The sequence below is a fragment of the Engraulis encrasicolus genome, chromosome 20 (assembly GCF_034702125.1).
Source record: "Engraulis encrasicolus isolate BLACKSEA-1 chromosome 20, IST_EnEncr_1.0, whole genome shotgun sequence".
Classification (NCBI taxonomy): Eukaryota; Metazoa; Chordata; class Actinopteri; order Clupeiformes; family Engraulidae; genus Engraulis; species Engraulis encrasicolus.
This window is the reverse complement of record NC_085876.1, coordinates 23,033,589-23,052,406: the sequence shown is the minus strand read 5'-3', so window position 1 is coordinate 23,052,406 and position 18,818 is coordinate 23,033,589. Positions and strand designations below refer to the sequence as shown.

General features: G+C 44.6%; 2 protein-coding genes across 3 annotated transcripts in view; both read right to left on the bottom strand.

Moving 5' to 3' along the window:
• The window catches only part of cratb (carnitine O-acetyltransferase b), a 30,332-nt gene extending 19,372 nt beyond the window's left edge, over positions 1-10,960 (bottom strand). Inside the window, exons 1-6 of one of the 2 annotated variants that reach the window (XM_063185599.1) lie at positions 10,529-10,960; positions 10,050-10,067; positions 8,544-8,738; positions 5,442-5,560; positions 2,995-3,048; positions 2,033-2,198 (exon numbers count right to left, since the gene is read on the bottom strand). In XM_063185599.1, the coding sequence (XP_063041669.1) occupies positions 2,033-2,198; positions 2,995-3,048; positions 5,442-5,560; positions 8,544-8,738; positions 10,050-10,067; positions 10,529-10,567 (591 nt within the window). In that variant the 5' untranslated portion in view covers positions 10,568-10,960. Of the gene's footprint in view, positions 1-2,032; positions 2,199-2,994; positions 3,049-5,441; positions 5,561-8,543; positions 9,024-10,049; positions 10,068-10,528 lie in introns of those variants that run through there. The other variant, XM_063185600.1, reaches the window with a different exon arrangement.
• A 1,373-nt stretch (positions 10,961-12,333) lies between these two features.
• Positions 12,334-18,818, bottom strand: part of ppp1r18 (protein phosphatase 1, regulatory subunit 18) — a 24,277-nt gene continuing 17,792 nt past the window's right edge. The window contains exons 7-8 of the mRNA XM_063185016.1: positions 15,098-15,356; positions 12,334-13,343 (exon numbers count right to left, since the gene is read on the bottom strand). Coding sequence (XP_063041086.1) covers positions 13,324-13,343; positions 15,098-15,356 — 279 coding nt within the window. The 3' untranslated portion in view covers positions 12,334-13,323. The remainder of the gene's footprint in view (positions 13,344-15,097; positions 15,357-18,818) is intronic.

Here is an 18,818-nt window from a genome sequence, read left to right as displayed (position 1 = left end):
CAAATGGATCCAAAAACATGGTGAAGTGATGATTATGTGATTAACCTGCTAATATATAGCCCACAGGTGTCTTAGTTTAAAATAAGTTGGACACAAAAGGCAGTGGAGTGCAGCTACTGTTTTACATGTCTAGATCAGTGTTTCTCAGACTTTTTTAGGCCGAGGACCACTTTGTCCGCCCCAAAAATGTTCAGGGACCACCTGTCAACGGAATTGACAGTTGAGGGCTGCTAATTTGACGCTCCTAATTTCGATTGAAATCACAACCCTATCTTATTGTGGTGAAAATAAGACTTCAGCTATGTTTAGCTTTGTAATTATGTTACAAATATACTGCTGCTAGCTCGTCTTGGAAAAGTAAAAAATACCCTCGTGGACCACCTGAGCTTTGTTGCGGACCACACTTTAGGAATCACTGGTCTAGATGGAGGAACTACAGACAAGAACATCATGAAAAGCCAGCATAAGCTGAGGGACCAATTGAATTTAGCTGTCTAAAGTAACATTGTGTGCAACATTTTCATTTTGTGATAGCCTTGATGAAATAGTATTTGTTTGAGGAATGGGGAATGTTATGTCTCAAAATACAAGGCAAGGACTTGGAACAGGAGGACAAGGTGAAATGTTTTGTTCGAGTGCCAAGGAAATAATCTAATAAACACAGTTGCCCTGGTTACCGCTGATAGCCTTCATGGATACTGGCAGCCGAGAATTAACCGCCATCAAATTGATAATGCAAATAACACTGTGCTTTTAAAGAGCATGTAGAGCATGACATTTTAGTTATTGCTTTTCAAATTACATGCTCCCCATTAAAGATCGCCTCTCAACGTAATTTAATTAACATTGCCGTGTTCCCAATTGTTATTGAATGTGTTACGCGTTGGTCCTGTTTTAAAAAACGTTCTGGTTGCTTTGTTTCAAGACGTTTTTGCAAGCTGGCAAGGTGGCTTGTGGAGAAACGAGAGAGTGTTCCGTGTTTCTCGTGGAAATGCGTCTCTGATTGGCTCACTCCTCCTGCTCTCAAAGAAACGCGTCTCTGATTGGCTCAGTCCTCCAGCCTTGGGAGAGAATGTAATGGGAAACAGAGTCGCCACTTCCCCGGATGGTACTGCACTATAGGGGCGCCAACGGAGGCGTGCAGGCTCCATTCAGGGCTGTGCTCTTTCGACAGCGACCCCTAGGCGAGCTGTAGGCACGGAGCAACCGGAGTGAGCAGGCTTTATGTATGAGGCTTTGTGCTGTGTGTGTACCTGAGAGTAGCAACCAGCTGATAGCTAAGCTAAGCTATGTTTCGGACCACCAGACGTTGCTTGTTTTGAAAACAAGCAGAAAAAAATTACTCGACATGTTTTTAGATAAATGGGTCGATATAAACCTTTGTGGGCAACGCCTTCTTTCGACGTGACGAAACACAGAAAGGCTTTCGTGATTCGCTCGTTTCTCTGCATTATTGATGTAAATTGGGAAACACCGGGAAACACAGCCAGGAGAGTTGACGCACCGCTATGAGAGCCTTGCAAGTGAGTTTAACTTGGGGTGACCGTCCGATCTTCGAAAGGAGTGAGTAAAACTGAGTTTTATCGGAAGTTGGCCTTTAACACAGTTGATCTTTTTACTCAGTAATAAACTAGTATTAGAAAAAAGGAAAAAACAGAAGCACTGCGTGGATCCAACATTTTTTTAAATAAGGGTGCTCTACCAGTAAGTGGGTAAAGTTGACATAAAAAAATAATGAGCAGGAGACTGTGGCACTCTGGTTTCTTATTTCTTACTTTTTCTCAAAGGCAAAAAGACTGCCCGACGCGTTCCGACCTACCCCGAAACGGTAGGTTGAAACGAGTCAGGCAGACTTTTTGCCTTTGAGAAAAAGTAAAAAATAAGAAACCGGAGTGCCACAGTCTCCTGCTCATTATTTTTTTACATAAATAAATATAATATATAAATATGTAAACTAGTATTAATTGGTCTGACTAAAGTACAGTTTTTCTGCCAAAGATGTTTACTATCTGAAATTCAGTGTATGTCTTACTTGGTAGTTGCGGACCACAGTAATATGCCAGGGCCCGCGGCGAGAGCCTCCATAGTGATAGACATGGTCGTGGTTGGGGCCGGGGATACGGCAGGAGGAGAAGAGCAGGGGGAAGAGCTCCATACACAGGGGATGGCCACGCATATATTCTACTGGCAGACGACCACTAGAGGGAGGGAGGGGGGAGAGAGAGAGAGAGAGAGAGAGAGAGAGAGAGAGAGAGAGAGAGAGAGAGAGAGAGAGAGAGAGAGAGAGAGAGAGAGAGAGAGAGAGAGCAAGGGAGCGAGAGAGAGAGAGAGAGAGAGAGAGAGAGAGAGAGAGAGAGAGAGAGCAAGAGAGCGCACACACGCGCGCGAGAGAGAGAAGGCGAGAGAAGGTGGTTTATTGTCAGTCTAATTCAGCTTTGAGAAATAAATGGCATACAAAATAAAAGGAGAGAAACACCGAGTTAGGAGAAGGGTTTAAATTTGGTCACAGCTGTCCAAAGCATGAGAACACTAATATTACATAACATTGCAAAGATATATATATTTTTTAAATCAAATACTATTCAGAATGATAAGGGTAATACGAAGGGAAATAAAGCATGAACTTGTGCAGACAGACAGAGAAAGACACAGGGGTGCATGGTACACAACGCGCCAGTCAAGCCAAAACTAAAAACAGGATACCCTCAGTCATGTTGATGTGCTGTGCCACATTGGGAGATGATGAGGCTCTAAAATAGCCCAGCGCAGAGCATGGCATGACTTACACCATCTAGATTTGCTATACTCAGTGGTCCACGCCACACGTGTCATAGTAAAAACGCTAGTATTAACTGGAAACTTTTAAAGAGTTGAAATTTGACTATTTCAGATCAAATCTGCTCCCAAATTGAAATTATGTTAACTTTACTCTTTGGTCAGTGTAGCTGAGGCTCTGTGCAAATAAGTTAAGAGAAGCAAGAAAATGAAACTCACGTGTCAATTTTGGCCTTGAAGTCCAACACTCCTGCAATGAGCTTGGATACAAACCTGTGTGACAAACAGAGAGACAGTATTTTTATTTTTATATTTCATACCATTATGCACAATTCCAAGCCTTTAGGCACATCATACAGAATTATGCAAAATCTATGCATACATTTTAACTTTTAAAAGGTAGAGCATGCAATTCTTAGTATTTTATTTGCAGAATGCATGCTGCTGCTCATTCACAAAAATGCATCTTTAACAACTACTATTGTAGGCTGTGACCCATGTGTGGTGCTCCTACAACTGGCATACACCTGTAGGGCGACTTACTCAGCATAGCAGGCATAGGTGAGGGGTACCACACACACCACACACACCACACACACCACACACGCACACACACACACACACACACACACACACACACACACACACACACACACACACACACACACACACCCCATAGCTGGCATGGATGAAAGGTCACAGCTGTGCTATGGCCCACATTACTGTTACTTTATTAGCTCCAATGGGCGATTCAACAGAGGTGTTTGTGTTCATGTGCACACACTCACATTAGGCTGTCTCCTGCAGCATGCATAGCTGAAATGTGTATGTATGCATTTGCTCACATTAGGCCATATGCATAGCTGGTGTCAGTGGGTGGATGTGTGTGACTGTGTGTGTGCATGTGTGTGTGTGTGTGTGTGCGTTTGTCATATTACAGTAAAGGGTGGTTTATGCCTCGAGATCAGCGTCACTGCATCATGATGCAGTGAGCCGCGCAGTTAACGTAGTGAAGCCCCCCCCATCACGCAGGTACTCTGGGGCACCTCCCCAAAATTGTGTCTCGACGCAGGGAGCGACGGCGTGAAAGGGCGAAAATAGGTCTCTGATTGGTCCTCTCGACCAGCCTGCTCTGTCCTCGAGTCGAGAACAAGCGCTACTTCCTTGTTCTAACCTTCGTCGGTCTACGGACTGTGAGCTCTTCATTAAATAAGTTGCCCGTGCTTTGTTGTTTGATTTATTTACACGAACCGAAGACAACACATGCGCTTGCAAGTTACGACGCTGAAGTTATTTGGACAGTTGAACAGTGGTTCCGAGGTCGAGGAAACATTCCGCTTCGTCCTCGACAAATGAGCCACTTCTTTGTTCCAAACTACCACTGTGGCTGCCAGTGCGATCAAACATGCACGTGATATAAAGATTTAATGTTTCATTTTCATTCTCGTCGAGTCTGTGATGCTAAAAAACAACCGACACGTCTAGTTTACTCTTTGTATTGAAGGCAGTTTCAGCGTGGAATGACATCGCGCAGACCGTGCTTCAAAACAGGGCATAAACAAGAATTAACTGCATCATGGCTGCGTCAAGCTCACTCTGTGGCACAAGTAGGAAGCATAACTGAGCCTTAAGCTGTCTGTGTGTACTATTCACAATAGGCTGGCTCCTGTGGTATGCACAGCAGATGCATTAGCAACAATGTGTGTTTGTGTGTGTGTGTGTGTGTGTGTGTGTGTGTGTGTGTGTGTGTGTGTGCGTGTGTGTGTGTGTGAGTGTGTGTGTATTCTTCCTCGATTAGCGCCAGCCCCAGTGGAGGGGAAAGGAGAGGAAGGGTGGTGTAGGGACACACACACACACACACGCGCGCACACACACACACACACACACACACACACACACGCGCGCACACACACACACAGGAAACCTGAGTCAATCCCACACAGCATGGTGTTCTCCTGCACTTGACTATATGTCATGAACCCCAATGAACTAATATCACAACATCCAATAGGACTAGGCAATAAACTGTGTGTGTGTGTGTGTGTGTGTGTGTGTGTGTGTGTGTGTGTGTGTGTGTGTGTGTGTGTGTGTGTGTGTGTGTGTGTGTGTGTGTGTGTGTGTGTGTGTGTGTGTGTGTGAACATGAAATAAGATTTTACCTCAGTATGGTGGATGTGAATGTGCAACCCCCCCAGGTAGAGTAGTGGTCGGGAGATGACCCACTTGGGGGGGTGTTTGTGTATGAGTTTAGAGCAAGTGTTAACCCCGCCATACTTCTCACAAAAGTTGGCCTTGGTGTGTGTGTGCGTGTTGCTCTTACAGTAATGGTCCGCTCCAGTTGGAGTACTCTCTTTTAGACAGGGGCCTATCGGCAAAGCTGGTTCAGGATATGTTAAGTTTAAGTTAAGAGGTAAACCATCAAATAGAAGAGCCTGGAGTCCTCATTGTCTTCAGAAAACCTCTTACATTAGATGATTTACCTCTTAACGTAACCTTAACTTATCCTGAGCCAGCTTTGTAGTATAGGCCCAGGGAGGTGGCCGGGTTGGAGGGTTATTGTGTGTGTGTGTGTGTGTGTGTGTGTGTGTGTGTGTGTGTGTGTGTGTGTGTGTGTGTGTGTGTGTGTGTGTGTGTGTGTGTGTGTGTGTGTGTGTGAGTTGCTCTTACACTAGCTGTCCTCTCCAGTCTGAGTAGTCTCGTTTGGGGAGGGAGATGGCAGGGTTGGAGTGCACTGGTAGCGGCTGTCTGCTCTCCAGGTAGGCCTTGTGCACCCACCAGTCAGAAATCTGTGACCGACACACAATACACAAATGAACAAACCATAACAACATATTTCATTTAGAAGCGCCTTTCACACTCAAAATACTAGAAGCGTCGTTCAAAACGCAAAGCTTGAGGCATTTTCCAGTTCCTACGTAAACACAAGCACAAACACACAGACACACACACAAACACAAACACACACCTCAAAGTGCTGCCCGGTGCATTCTGGTAGAGGTGATGATTAATAGGTGCAGCCGGACGGATCAAAGGTTGACCAGATCTGACCAGTTAAATTAAGTCAGTGGCACGAGGGCACCAGCCATGGCGCTGAAGCAGTGGGCATCTGAACAGCTGGCTGCATTTAAGCAGCGTGCAAGACATCAGCTGGCAATTTTAAGCAGTAAGCGAAGAATTTAAAAACTCAATGAAGGCATTTCGACACTGGACAATGAAGCATTTGCCATTTAATCCAGGAAGAGAAGTTCTAAGGCACTCAAGGTTGCGATTTTTTATACTTTTTAATTGGCTACCAATTCTAGTATATTGTAGCCAATAAAACGTATAAAAACATTGCAATCTTGAGTGCCTCAGAACGTCTCTCCCTGGACTAAACTTGAGAGCCTCTACACTGATGAGCAGCAAGGAAGAAGGTGAAGACCCAGAAGCACTCCAATTATCCGTTTGCATCAAGACAATGGGCTGGGGCACTGAGCACTGAAGCACTGGTAATGTGCCTAACTACATGACATCAATATAGATGCTAATTAGTGCAGTCAGCAAAAAATAGACACACGGAATGGAAGCAATGCACATTTAAACATAGACCATGGAAAGCATTGAGCATTAGGCACTGACTGGAACACAACAGGTTTGTTTAAAGATCGCCTCTCAACGTAATTTAATTAATATTGCCGTGTTCCCAATTGTTATTGAATGTGTTACGCGTTGGTCCTGTTTTAAAAAACGTTCTGGTTGCTTTGTTTCAAGACGTTTTTGCAAGCTGGCAAGGTGGCTTGTGGAGAAACGAGAGAGTGTTCCGTGTTTCTCGTGGAAATGCGTCTCTGATTGGCTCACTCCTCCTGCTCTCAAAGAAACGCGTCTCTGATTGGCTCAGTCCTCCAGCCCTGGGAGAGAATGTAATGGGAAACAGAGTCGCCACTTCTCCGGGTGGTACTGCACTATAGGGGCGCCAACGGAGGCGTGCAGGCTCCATTCAGGGCTGTGCTCTTTCGACAGCGACCCCTAGGCGAGCTGTAGGCACGGAGCAACCGGAGTGAGCAGGCTTTATGTATGAGGCTTTGTGCTGTGTGTGTACCTGAGAGTAGCAACCAGCTGATAGCTAAGCTAAGCTATGTTTCGGACCACCAGACGTTGCTTGTTTTGAAAACAAGCAGAAAAAAATTACTCGACATGTTTTTAGATAAATGGGTCGATATAAACCTTTGTGGGCAACGCCTTCTTTCGACGTGACGAAACACAGAAAGGCTTTCGTGATTCGCTCGTTTCTCTGCATTATTGATGTAAATTGGGAAACACCGGGAAACACAGCCAGGAGAGTTGACGCACCGCTATGAGAGCCTTGCAAGTGAGTTTAACTTGGGGTGACCGTCCGATCTTCGAAAGGAGTGAGTAAAACTGAGTTTTATCGGAAGTTGGCCTTTAAGGAGCGTGTTCTGTACTCAAAAGTGAAGTCTTTAGTTTGAGGTGTGCTTTGGGTGTGAAAATGTAGATGACAGAAAAAGAAGAAGTACGTAACGTAATTTCAATTCTTGGTGTGGATGAGTAATGCATGTTAAGAAATTGCCCATGAAGCATACTCGACTTGACATGTATTGCAGCACTGGTCATTTGTAGAGGGAGAGTGATGGTAAGGACACATAGACGCGAATTTGGCCAAGCGTTCATTCCTATGACAGAGGCGAAGGCAAGGGAAGGCAAGGGAACAGGAGCGAAGCGAAATTATTAAACCAAGTTTAATAGTATGCAAATGAGGAGCGAATTCGCCTGCGGCGGCCCAATCAAATCAACAACGTAACTGTTCCATTCCATTTGATTCGCCGCAACGACCTAAAGACGGTTGAGCCGTCAGAATGGAACACTGAATTTCGCCTCTCTTCGCCTCGCTCTTTTCGCCTGCTATGTGTCCCTAGCGTTAAGGCATAGAGCAGTATGCAATGGGTACTGCTTGGGTCATTTTTGCAGGGGTCGTAGAAAGAAGAGGGGGCATGCAAGGTAGTGTGTTGGTAGACCACTGGGCACGGTGCCATGTGCCACTACACGTCAGTAGCAGCAGCCTACTGGTGACATGATCCTCAGTGGTGACACGGGATGACAGATGAAGAACTGCCCATGACACAGATTCATTGCGATTACGATACGTCTCGATACACGCGTGCACACACAGACACACAGACACAGAATACACTCTCTCTCTCACTCACACACACACACACACACACACACACACACACACACACACACACAAACACACACACACACACACACACACACACACACACACACACACACACACACACACACACACACACACACACACACACACACACACACACACACACTGCAAAATACAACAGCAACTGGTCATGCATGCTAAACTTGTCATGTTTGTTGAAGCGTTGGAACAATGGCTCTTTATTCTGTCTGTCATCTTCATTCCAGCAATTGCTCTCTTTGCATTTTCTCATTCTGTGTCAAATTGTGGATACAGAACAACAAATGGCATCGTAGAAAATAGGAAATGCTCAATAATATGGCCTACTGTCCTGCGCCTGGTTACAGGCACCTTGCCAGAAATGAGATCTTTCAGCCCTGTAATCCTGGTCTCCCTTTTTCAGGAGGTACTCTGGTGTGTTATGGTGCCAGTTTGAATACAGTCACTCAGATAAAGGCTACATTCTTTTTAATCGAACATAGATATCTCTCTCTCTTCCTTTCCCTGCACTTGCATTTTGGATAAACTACCTCTATCCTCCAATGTCTGCTCACCCAGTTTTGGCTGTGTCTGGCCCTGTTCTCCAATCCTTCCTGCAGTCTGATGCCCAAGCCTCCCTCCTTCCCGAACTGCTCCACCATCTTGCGGGTGTGGGCCAGCTCATCCGGGGGCAGCAAGGGCTCCAGGGCTCGCAGGTACCGCTCCAGAGTCTGGGCCAGCGGCGGGACTGGCTGGGGTGATACGGAGTACCGTATTTTCCGGACCATAAGACGCATATAAAATCATAAAATATTGTCAAAAACTGCCAGAGCGTCTAATAAGCCAGTGCGTCCAATGTGTGAAAAAAAATCATGGCCGCGAGACTCTGTCGATATTTTAGAACGACTTTGGGGGGAATCGGGTCTGCACGTTATGAAAAAATAGGCTTCTTCTGGGTAGCCTATACCAGTAATCAAGAGCGTCGCGGGGCAGGCTGTGTACAGTAGCCAGGTTACAATGGCACCTGTTCAGAATGACGCCTCTCTCTCTCTCTCTCTCTCTCTCTCTCTCTCTCTCTCTCTCTCTCTCTCTCTCTCTCTCTCTCGTGCGCGCATTGCAAGCTGTTGCATATTATTTGCTCGATGCAGAGTTATGATGGCGTACGCGCTCTCGTTGACATAGTTGTGTGCATGGTTGCATGCATTCGCAAGACGTTATTGCAGAAAAGCATGTGAAAAGCGTGGAAGGGCCGTTGACTGGTATTTCAGTGTCCTTGACTGAAACAAGTTGCAAGACTCTACACTTCAACATCCTTTGCGATCGGCACACCAGTGATTCTTATCAGAAAGCTACTGTGCCTACGCACAGACCCTATAGTTAAATTTCAAACATTAGCGAACATTGAAAAAAGATCAGACAACAACCGTCGGGTAGGTTTATGAAAGCGGAGTTCAGAAGTTCCGCGAAAATGCATCGTCACGTCAGAGAAAGATGTTTGCTATTGTGCGACAACACTACCACTATTTCATGACTGCCTAAGTGTCTTCGTCATGGATGAATGGGCAACAATGTTTTTTCCAGCCAGGATTGCACTGAAAAGTAGGCTACTCCTGTTAAAAAAGGGCACGGGTGGCCGACGCTGTGCCTGCGCGTGTGTGTGTGGGAGGGAGGGAGAGACACGGAGCAGATCTCGAGGAGAGATGAGGGTCGCGACTCCTGAAATACCAGGCGATTCTTTTTCAATGTTCTATGAATCTTTTGCTGAATAGCCTACATTAAATGTGTTTAAACATTTATTTTCTTTCAAAGAACATGCGTACAATTTAATGTTGGCTTCATGTCATACTTTAAGAAACTGCTCGAAAACGCTAGTGATATTCGGCAACGTTTGATATTGCGTGTATTCGGCCACGCATGTTATTTTTTGTGCATTCCTAACAACAACAGCATTAGTTATGAAATTATGACATTAGTTATGAAGTGCGTCCTATGACGCAGTGCGTCTTGTCTGTGAAAAAAGTCATGGTCCTTGGTGGTGCGTCTTTTAACCCAGTGCGTCTTTTGGTCCCGAAAATACGGTAGTAACTCCTGAAGAGGACCTGAGGATGGATGGATCATGGATGAATGAATGGAGGAATCAACTTAGACATACGTCATCATGGGTGGAATGCAAGTTATGCAGGATTTACGTCAAGTTTCAATGAGGGGTAAACAAACTGAGTCAGGTCAAATGCATCACGAGCGTGACACATGCAAGACGTGCACAAGTTTAACATCTCTGCTACAGGTTTCAGTTCCCTCATCAGTGGTATTCTCTAAGGAGGGAAATATGAGCACAATAATCAGAATAACTGTAAAAAGGCACAACTTCAGAAGGTGGAGTAAGATAACACACGACATTATTAAGTGTCTACTGAACGTGTTACTGCCAACTGAACATAGCAAATGTGTGTATGTCTGTATTGTCTAGCCACCACATATTAAAATGTTAGTTCTAACCTTACATTCTTTTATCGGTATATCATAATATTCCACATTATTTCATAAACATTCTACTTACCCGAGAGGTCCAGATAGGGTAGATTTTCTTCAAAATCATCGTGGTTAGCTATAAATAGCTTACGTTCCGATATCAAGATAATACACATAAATAGCTATGCAAACATCAGGCACCTTCACGGTAGGTGATTTGGCAGAAACATTTCATCCACAGGTTAGCAAACACTGAAGTCGCGGACGTCCATGCTAGTTTAGAGTAAACACAGGAGCTCAGCTTCCGTATTTACTTGTAAAACGTTTTCTTTGAAAAAGTCGGTGGTAAATGCAACACAACCTTTCGCACCGATACTGCCAGACGCTCTTACATGGTTGCGGAAAGACTGGGGCTCTTTGGGGGACCACGACTCATAGGCGATCGTGCGTTTCTGCACGCAGAAAAGTAGTGAGGGGCACGGCTCAGCAAGCAATGCAAAGCAACACGTGTCGACTGTTTCATTCGAAGGGAAGTCTGCCTTGGGGCATTCCAGTGAGGTATATCATCGTGTATACGTGCAAGCGCTTTTGGACCACTGACTGGAATTTCGCTGAAAGTGAAAACCACGCTTTGTTTTCGTGTCCATTGTTGTCAGTTTCTTATTGAGTGCGTTTATATGCAGTTCAGTATCCCGAATATGAGGCCTATCCCGGTTATGATCATATTCGGGTCTGAACTGTATACGCACTCATTGACATTTCAATCGTTTACGGTTGTGATGTCTGTCTATATGCGCAGTTAACACACTCCAACAACTAAACCGAACACACTAACACTTTAGCACATAAACAGCCAAAATGTGCGATAACTATTCTAGCGTGATCGCCTTCCTAAATTGGCTCTAGTTGGTGCCCTGCCGTTGTAACGCCTAAAACACTTAGTGAAACAAGTTAGTGAAGTTTGTTTACAAGCACAGGGGTAGTAGCCTACGTATGTTTTGTGTAATACAGCAAATGGCCACTAGGTGTCCATACTGTCATTGGCTCTGCCTGACATCAAATCAATCCAGGTGGATGTCAAACATCGCCCCTTTTGTCTGGGTGGTAGCCTATTTCAAGAACCTGACTCAATAAAGCAGGTTAATAATCAGTATTTTTCAACACTGAGGTCGAGGCGCCATTTAGGGTCGCCTGGAATTCAAATGGGGTCACATGAAATATCTGAGAGTGTGTGAAAAAAAATAATAGGCCTACTGATAATAAATACGACTAATTACGTATTATAACATAACTATACAATATTCTCTTTTTACATTACATTACACTTAGCTGACTCTTTTATATCCAAAGCGACTTACAGTTGTTTAGGTACAGGGTATTGGTTACAGGCACTGGAGCAATGTGGGGTTAGGTGCCTTGCTCAAGGGCACGTCAGCCATGGATGGAGATGCTAGTCAGGGGGGGGTTTGAACCTGCAACCCTCTGATCTAAAAGCCAGCGCTCTAACCATTAAGCCATGACTGTCATGACTGTTTTTAAGTTCAATCATGTTTTCATTTTTGTTGATAAAATGCAGGGTGTCCCCAGAAATTTGGGATGTCAAAATGTAGCCTGATTATCATCGACTTTCAAATCTCTTCGAGACTTGGTCTGACCAAGAGCATAACAATGAACATTTCCCAAACGGCATGGTTGACCCGCCTCTACAAAGTTAACTTTGACTTACTACTAAACCAGGTTCTTGGAATCCCCCCTAGCTCCAATGTGTAGGCCCAACACTCATAAAGGTTGGGGCAGGCTTCACCCAACAAGTTTTTCTTCTTTTGAGAGTGCTGCTGACCAAAATATTGTACAGCAAAACTGAAAGGGAAGAAAGGCCCAACTCTCACCAAATGCAATTTCATGAATAGTAGTTTATTTACATGTACATTTTGAAGCCAGCTTCTTCAAACACATTAAAAAAGGAATCAGAAATGCAAAGTAGCCTATTCATAAAGAACATACATTTCAGTCCATTTCTTTCTTTAAATGTATCACCTTTGTACTTACAACAACATGGATACATTTACAAATTCTTCCTTTACAAATAAACGTTGGAAACAGCACTCCATGAGTTATTCAACATTTTCCTAGGGGTACCTAAACCCTGTCAAGTACATGGATATGTATTTTTGTATGATTCATAAAATGTACTGTGCCACAAATAATGACCAAGTCAATAGTTTAATTCAATTCCATCTCTCATTGTGAAAAGTCAAGCTGTTGTGATATTAGAAAATCCATGTTCATTCTGGAAAATACATTATTTTCTATGTGGAAACTATACATGGTTTTTCATTCATTGCAAAACAGTTAAGAATGGTCACATAATAGTCAAGGTGCATTGAGACTTTCGGTGCTTTAAAAATCAGAAGCAGTTTCAGCTGACGTCTCAGTTTAAGGATGTGCACACCGCACACATTTATTTTCTCGTTTTCTTGTTCATGTTTTCAATCTCTTTGCCTGCATTGCATTTTGGAAATGATTATAGCCAAACTGTCTGTTCTGCAAGTTCTGAGTTAAATGCAATCAACACATAAACAAAAATATACAAAAATAATCTAGCCATCCATCTGACATGTAAACTTTGTCCAACTCACACCATCCAACCTTTTCTCTAACATTGTACCATTTTACGCCCTTTACATTTACAAAATTATATTCCTCTTATAACAAAACACAACCATACACATGAACATCAAGCACACCAATAAGTATACAGTACACAAACAACACATAAACAGAGAGACAAAACATTTTAGCACTGTGCGACGGCAACCTCAAACGGGATCCATCAGCTTTCTGAATCTAGTCGAGTCCAGAGTTCTCGGAGGTCACTGGTGTTCACCGTTTGCAGGATTCATCTGTGGAACCGTAAAAAAGGGAAGTCACGATTACAAACCCCCAATAGCAGAAACAAGAAAGGAAGAATGCTTGAAAATATGATCACGCTCACATGCTCCACAGTATACACATAATATACTGTAGGCTACATCTACAATGAAAATGACATATATTCAAATCAATATTGAATACTTAACTTGAATATATATTCAAATATTAAAACTATTATGCAGATTTAATTACTAAGCTATAAGGAGCATTATTAAGCAGTAAGGTGCAGGTTTAATAAGTAAGGTACATTTTGCTATTAATTTACAGTGTAAAAAGCATGCTATTTGCTAGGCAGCAGGTCCTACACTACGTACACAGGCAGGTCTAGAAGCAGACTGAACACCCAAGTGGGCAGACTGAATGACAACAAGGCAGCGGTTACCTCCAGTCAGTCTCCAGTACTATCATGGAGCACTATAATGAATGCATTGTCATAAGCAACAACACACATAATTAGTTGGTTAGTGACTTTGGTGGTTAGACATTGCAGAGCAAGATTATTATCACAACACGAGAGACATTCATTTCCAGGAAGTAAGATGAATGCTTGCTGGGGCTTGCTTGAGCTTTTCTAAGTTTGCTGAGCAGAGCCTTTTGCAGTATAGCCTACCCTGAAATTGTGCATTTCATGATTAATCCATTTTTTTCCCAGCTGTTGAAGCTCTATGCACAACCTGTTGCCTGGGGAAAATCCTTTAAAAGGCCCTCCCACCCAACATACAACCAGTGTTGGGCAAGCTACTTGTAAAATGTAGTAAGCTAAGCTATCAGCTACTCAACCATAAATTAAGCTTCACTACACTAAAGCTACCACCATCAGAAATGTAGTGAGCTAAGCTACAAAAATGTGCGGAAATGTAGTTCACTACACCATAAGCTACATTGTCCCGACATAATGTCAGATTAAAATAACAGATAGGCCTACCTTCATTAAACAAAACTTTATTGATCTCATTATACTTAATTGATATTCATTATACATTCAGTATGTTTTAAATATCATTATAGGGCACAGGCCTAGGGTGACCCCAATAAGTCCAAGTGGGGACATGATATGTTTCTGAGGGACAGTGTGGGGCACTCCCTGGCGTGACTGCCTAGATCTCAGGAAAGAGTCAACATTTTTTCTTTGAGCAACATTGCGGGACAAAATGTAGCTTTTGTGGAAGCTACGTCGCTACTTAAGACAAAAAAATAGTTCAACTACAGGGAAGTTACTCGATACATAAAGTAGTGAAGCTACGACCAAGCTACTGGGAAATGTAGTTAAACTAGTAGCTTGTAGCTTGTAGCGAAGCTACTGCCCATCACTGCATACAACGTAATGCAGGCCCCCTCTCTTCCTGGGGCTGGACCCCTTTATCCCCAAACACCACCCCCACCTCGCCCCCGCCCTCGTCGGCTTCTCTGCATGTAAGCATGTCTATGCTATATGCACCCCTCCGCCCATTTCAACTCACTCCCCTCCCTAATGTTGATGCATCTATTTTAAGTCTTCTCTTTTTGAGTTGTGCTTTTAGTTTGACGCATCAGGAAGAGTGAAAGACAGCGCAGCAAGATTCATAAGCAGCAGGGTTAATAGGCAGTCAATGCTTACATTGTTCGTTTAGTTGTTTATAATTCTCCTAATTGTGATGACCTTTGTTATTATTTATTGATTAGTTGTTTACTCGTTATTTGTTTCACTTGCTGTTGTTTACTAAAGTGAGGGTGGCACACTGACCAACTCTTAGCACTCGAGCCCTCGCGGAGCCAACGTTCCGTCCGAGGACACTCTCCTCGTCATCCTCATCCTCATCTTCCTCCTTCTGCTGCTTTTGCCCTCTCCCCCTCCTCTCCCTCTCCTTCTCCTCTTCCTCCCCCCTTCCCCTGTCCGCGGGGTTGCCCAGCCTAGGGGAGGGGGGGAGGGAGGCCAACAGAGAGCTCTCAGAGGGGTACTCACACACTCGCTCCAGCTGAGAGTCGTCGAAACACACCTTCACCTGCAAGGAAGAGAGAGAGAGAGAGAGAGAGAGAGAGAGAGAGAGAGAGAGAGAGAGAGAGAGAGAGAGAGAGAGAGAGAGAGAGAGAGAGAGAGAGAGAGAGAGAGAGAGAGAGAGAGAGAGAGATGAGGGGCGAGATAGACAGGCAGACAGACAGACAGGAGGGCAGAGAAAAACGAGATAATATAACGTCAACGTCTGGGTAAACTCAGTAACATTCAGACAAAATGCATTCAGTATAGCTTGAAGATAGACCTCTACGTCACTGTGATTATTATCTTGCCTCTTCCTCTAAATAAGTACATTAAAGTGTCATTACTTTTACACAAGTAAAATTATACACAATGCAACAAATATACTGAGGATGGTGTGGCTGTCTGTAGTAATGCCGGTCCAGCACGTGACTGCAGTGGAAGAGGTGTCGAGTGTATACATTTGCCAGTACACTTGGTGGCAGGACTGCCATTGTTGGGATTCCATACTCAGTCAGTCTAACATTGCCATTGTCGGGCTTATTGTGAGGTCTAGGGGGCGATGGCAGGGTTATGATGACATCAAGGGGGCGCATGATAAGATCAAGACCACTGTATTAGGTGATTTACCACCTCTACCCCAAGGTTAACTTAAAGGTGGGTTGCAGGTATGACATCACGTTGGGGGAACTCCCCCAGGATTCTAAGGTTCTACATAGACTCCTATGAGCCTGCGGAACCCCCAACGTGATGTCATAAAAGTACATTTTCTTAAAATGGTTAACCTGCAACCCCACCTTTAACCTGGGTTACTACAGAGACAAGTTCTTGGAATACACCCTCGGTGACAGGACTGGATTAACTGCCCAGGGGTGCATTACTCGAAACCGTAGTTGCTAACTATGTTAGCTACTTTGCTGTTTGCGATGCAATTCCCCATTGATAACTACCCAAGTTGCTAACTGGCTAACAACTACGCTTTCGAGAAATGCATCCCAGTGTTGAGACTCCCCATTCAGTCTGGCAACATTGCCTGCTCTACCTAGACTTCAGTAGAAGAATACAGCAGCTTTGTCCTGACCTCTATCTTACATTCTACCACCTCTTCCAACCTGCACTGAATATCATCATAGCTTTAAAAGCTATGCGAAAGCAATGTGTAAGCCATTTCTGTTCCTCTCCGGCCAAAAAAAGGTCACATGCATGAGCAAGGCACACACAAATGTGCAAAGAACCCCAACTGGAAACACACAAAGTCAACACATCATATAAAATAGTGTACAGGGGATGTATGCAATGCTTTATGTATGTATTTATATGTTTTGAGTAATGGAAATGAATGCACATTCATGTTTTTATGGTGAGAACAAAGACAAATTTCATGCTTGCATGACAATAAAGCAGTGGTTCTCAAACCTTTTCAGACCAAGGACCACTATGTCCCCCCAAAAATGTTCAGGGACCTGGGTTGACAGTTGAAGTGCTAATTTGACACTGCTAATTTCGATGCAGATCACTTACATTTTATTCACATTTACAAGCCTGTCTTATTGTGGTGAAACTATTACTTCAGCTATGTTTAGCTTTGTAATAAAGTTACAAATAAAGCCTACTGTTAGCTTATCTTGGAAAAGTAGAAATCCCCTCGCAGACCACCTGAGCTCTGTCGTGGACCATCAGTGGTCCCCGGACCACACTTTGAGAATCACTGCAATAAAGTATATTCTTCTTCTATCTGTTCCATATACAACTGAGTACACATTGGCATAAAATCTTGTGCTTTTTGATTTCAGTGGCATACCACAGGAGTCGCCATGTTCAACTGTGTCTATTGCGGCCCTGCCTGTGGCTCAGATGGCTAAGGCACTGACTTTTACGCTGGAGGTCAAGGTTCGATTCCGGACCGAGGGAGCTCCCTGATCCTCCCCCATCTCTCTCTCCCATTACTGTCCTGTCTCCTCTTCAACTGTTCTATCAAATAAAAGGCAAGAAAAGCCCAAAAATACAACAAATCCGTGTCTGTTGCTTCTCTAAAATATCCTGTCACAAGAGTCCTGGATTTGGCATATCATGTGATAAGAACACACGAGTGGCATGATGACAAACCAGAGACCACACTACATTGACCTCACAGTCTAGTCAATTAGACCAGTGTTTCCCAACCAGGGGTACGTGTACCACTAGGGGTACGCGAGCACACTGCAGGGGGTACTTGGAAAGATGTTCTTATAATAACAAATGTATGGAGCAGTCACATCAGGACAGAGAAAGCGATGTAGAACATGAATTAGGGGGTACTCAGAGCACAACAAAGAGGTTTAGGGGGTACGCGAGACAAAAAAGGTTGGGAAACACTGAACTAGACAAACCTGTCCAGAAATTACTTTGCCTGGTTAGTTGGTCGAGCACCACAACACACTAAACACACACAGACACACACGCACACATCTACGCGTGCTCGCCGCACACGCACACACACACATACACACATACATTCACCCCTCTGCTGCAGTATTTACAGTAAAAACAATAGAAGTTCACTGACCACTGACCACGGGGTGAGTACATAAGGTCATTTTACTTTGCTTTATCCTTGCCCCCTTACCAAAGCCAATTTAGCACACTGCACACACACACACACACACACACACACACACACACACACACACACACACACACACACACACACACACACACACACACACACACACACACACACACACACACACACATAGTGTACATAGCAGCAGAGGAGGCAGGTAGGCTAGGCATGCACTGTACAGGGCAGGGCAGATATAGTGCTGTATGTGCTCCCAGGGCTGGGGTTATGTGAGGAAGCGCAGTACAGTACAGTACCTGCACATAGGACACGGCAGGCTAATCTTCACCCGCCCCACCCTGATTAACCCAGCGGGAGAGAGGGGGAGGGAGCAACGAGGAGAGAGAGAGAGAGAGAAGAATGGGGAGAGAGAGCAGGGGGTCGGCACGGAGGGAGGAGAGGGCAGGGATGGAGGGAGAAGGATGTAGGGAGGCAGAGGGATGAGGGCGAGGAGGGGGGGGGGCAGACATAGAGGGAGGAAGAGTGGTCGATAGGAGGGATAGAGAGATGGACTGAGGAAGAGTAGGGGAGAGGGAGGGAGGGAGAGAGGCATGGGGGACATCAGGCTCGAAGGGAGGGGGGCAAGATCTGTGCAGGGGAGGGATGGTGGGGTGGGGTGGGGGGAGTTTGGGGGATGAGGTTATCAGACCATAGAACCAGATTAGCAGCAAGAGCAACAACACTGACTACTGAGACAATAGCCAGAGCCGAGGTGAGGAAAAGGTGAAGAAGAAGAAGAGGGAAGAGGAGGAGGAGGAGAGGGAGGAGTTGAGGGGCGGAGAGAGGAAGGGTGAGAGCCGGGCAAGGGGGGGGGAGATGAGGGCATCAGACCATGAAACCAGATCAGCGAGGCTACTAACTAACTACTACTGAGACGGTAGCAAGGTGGGA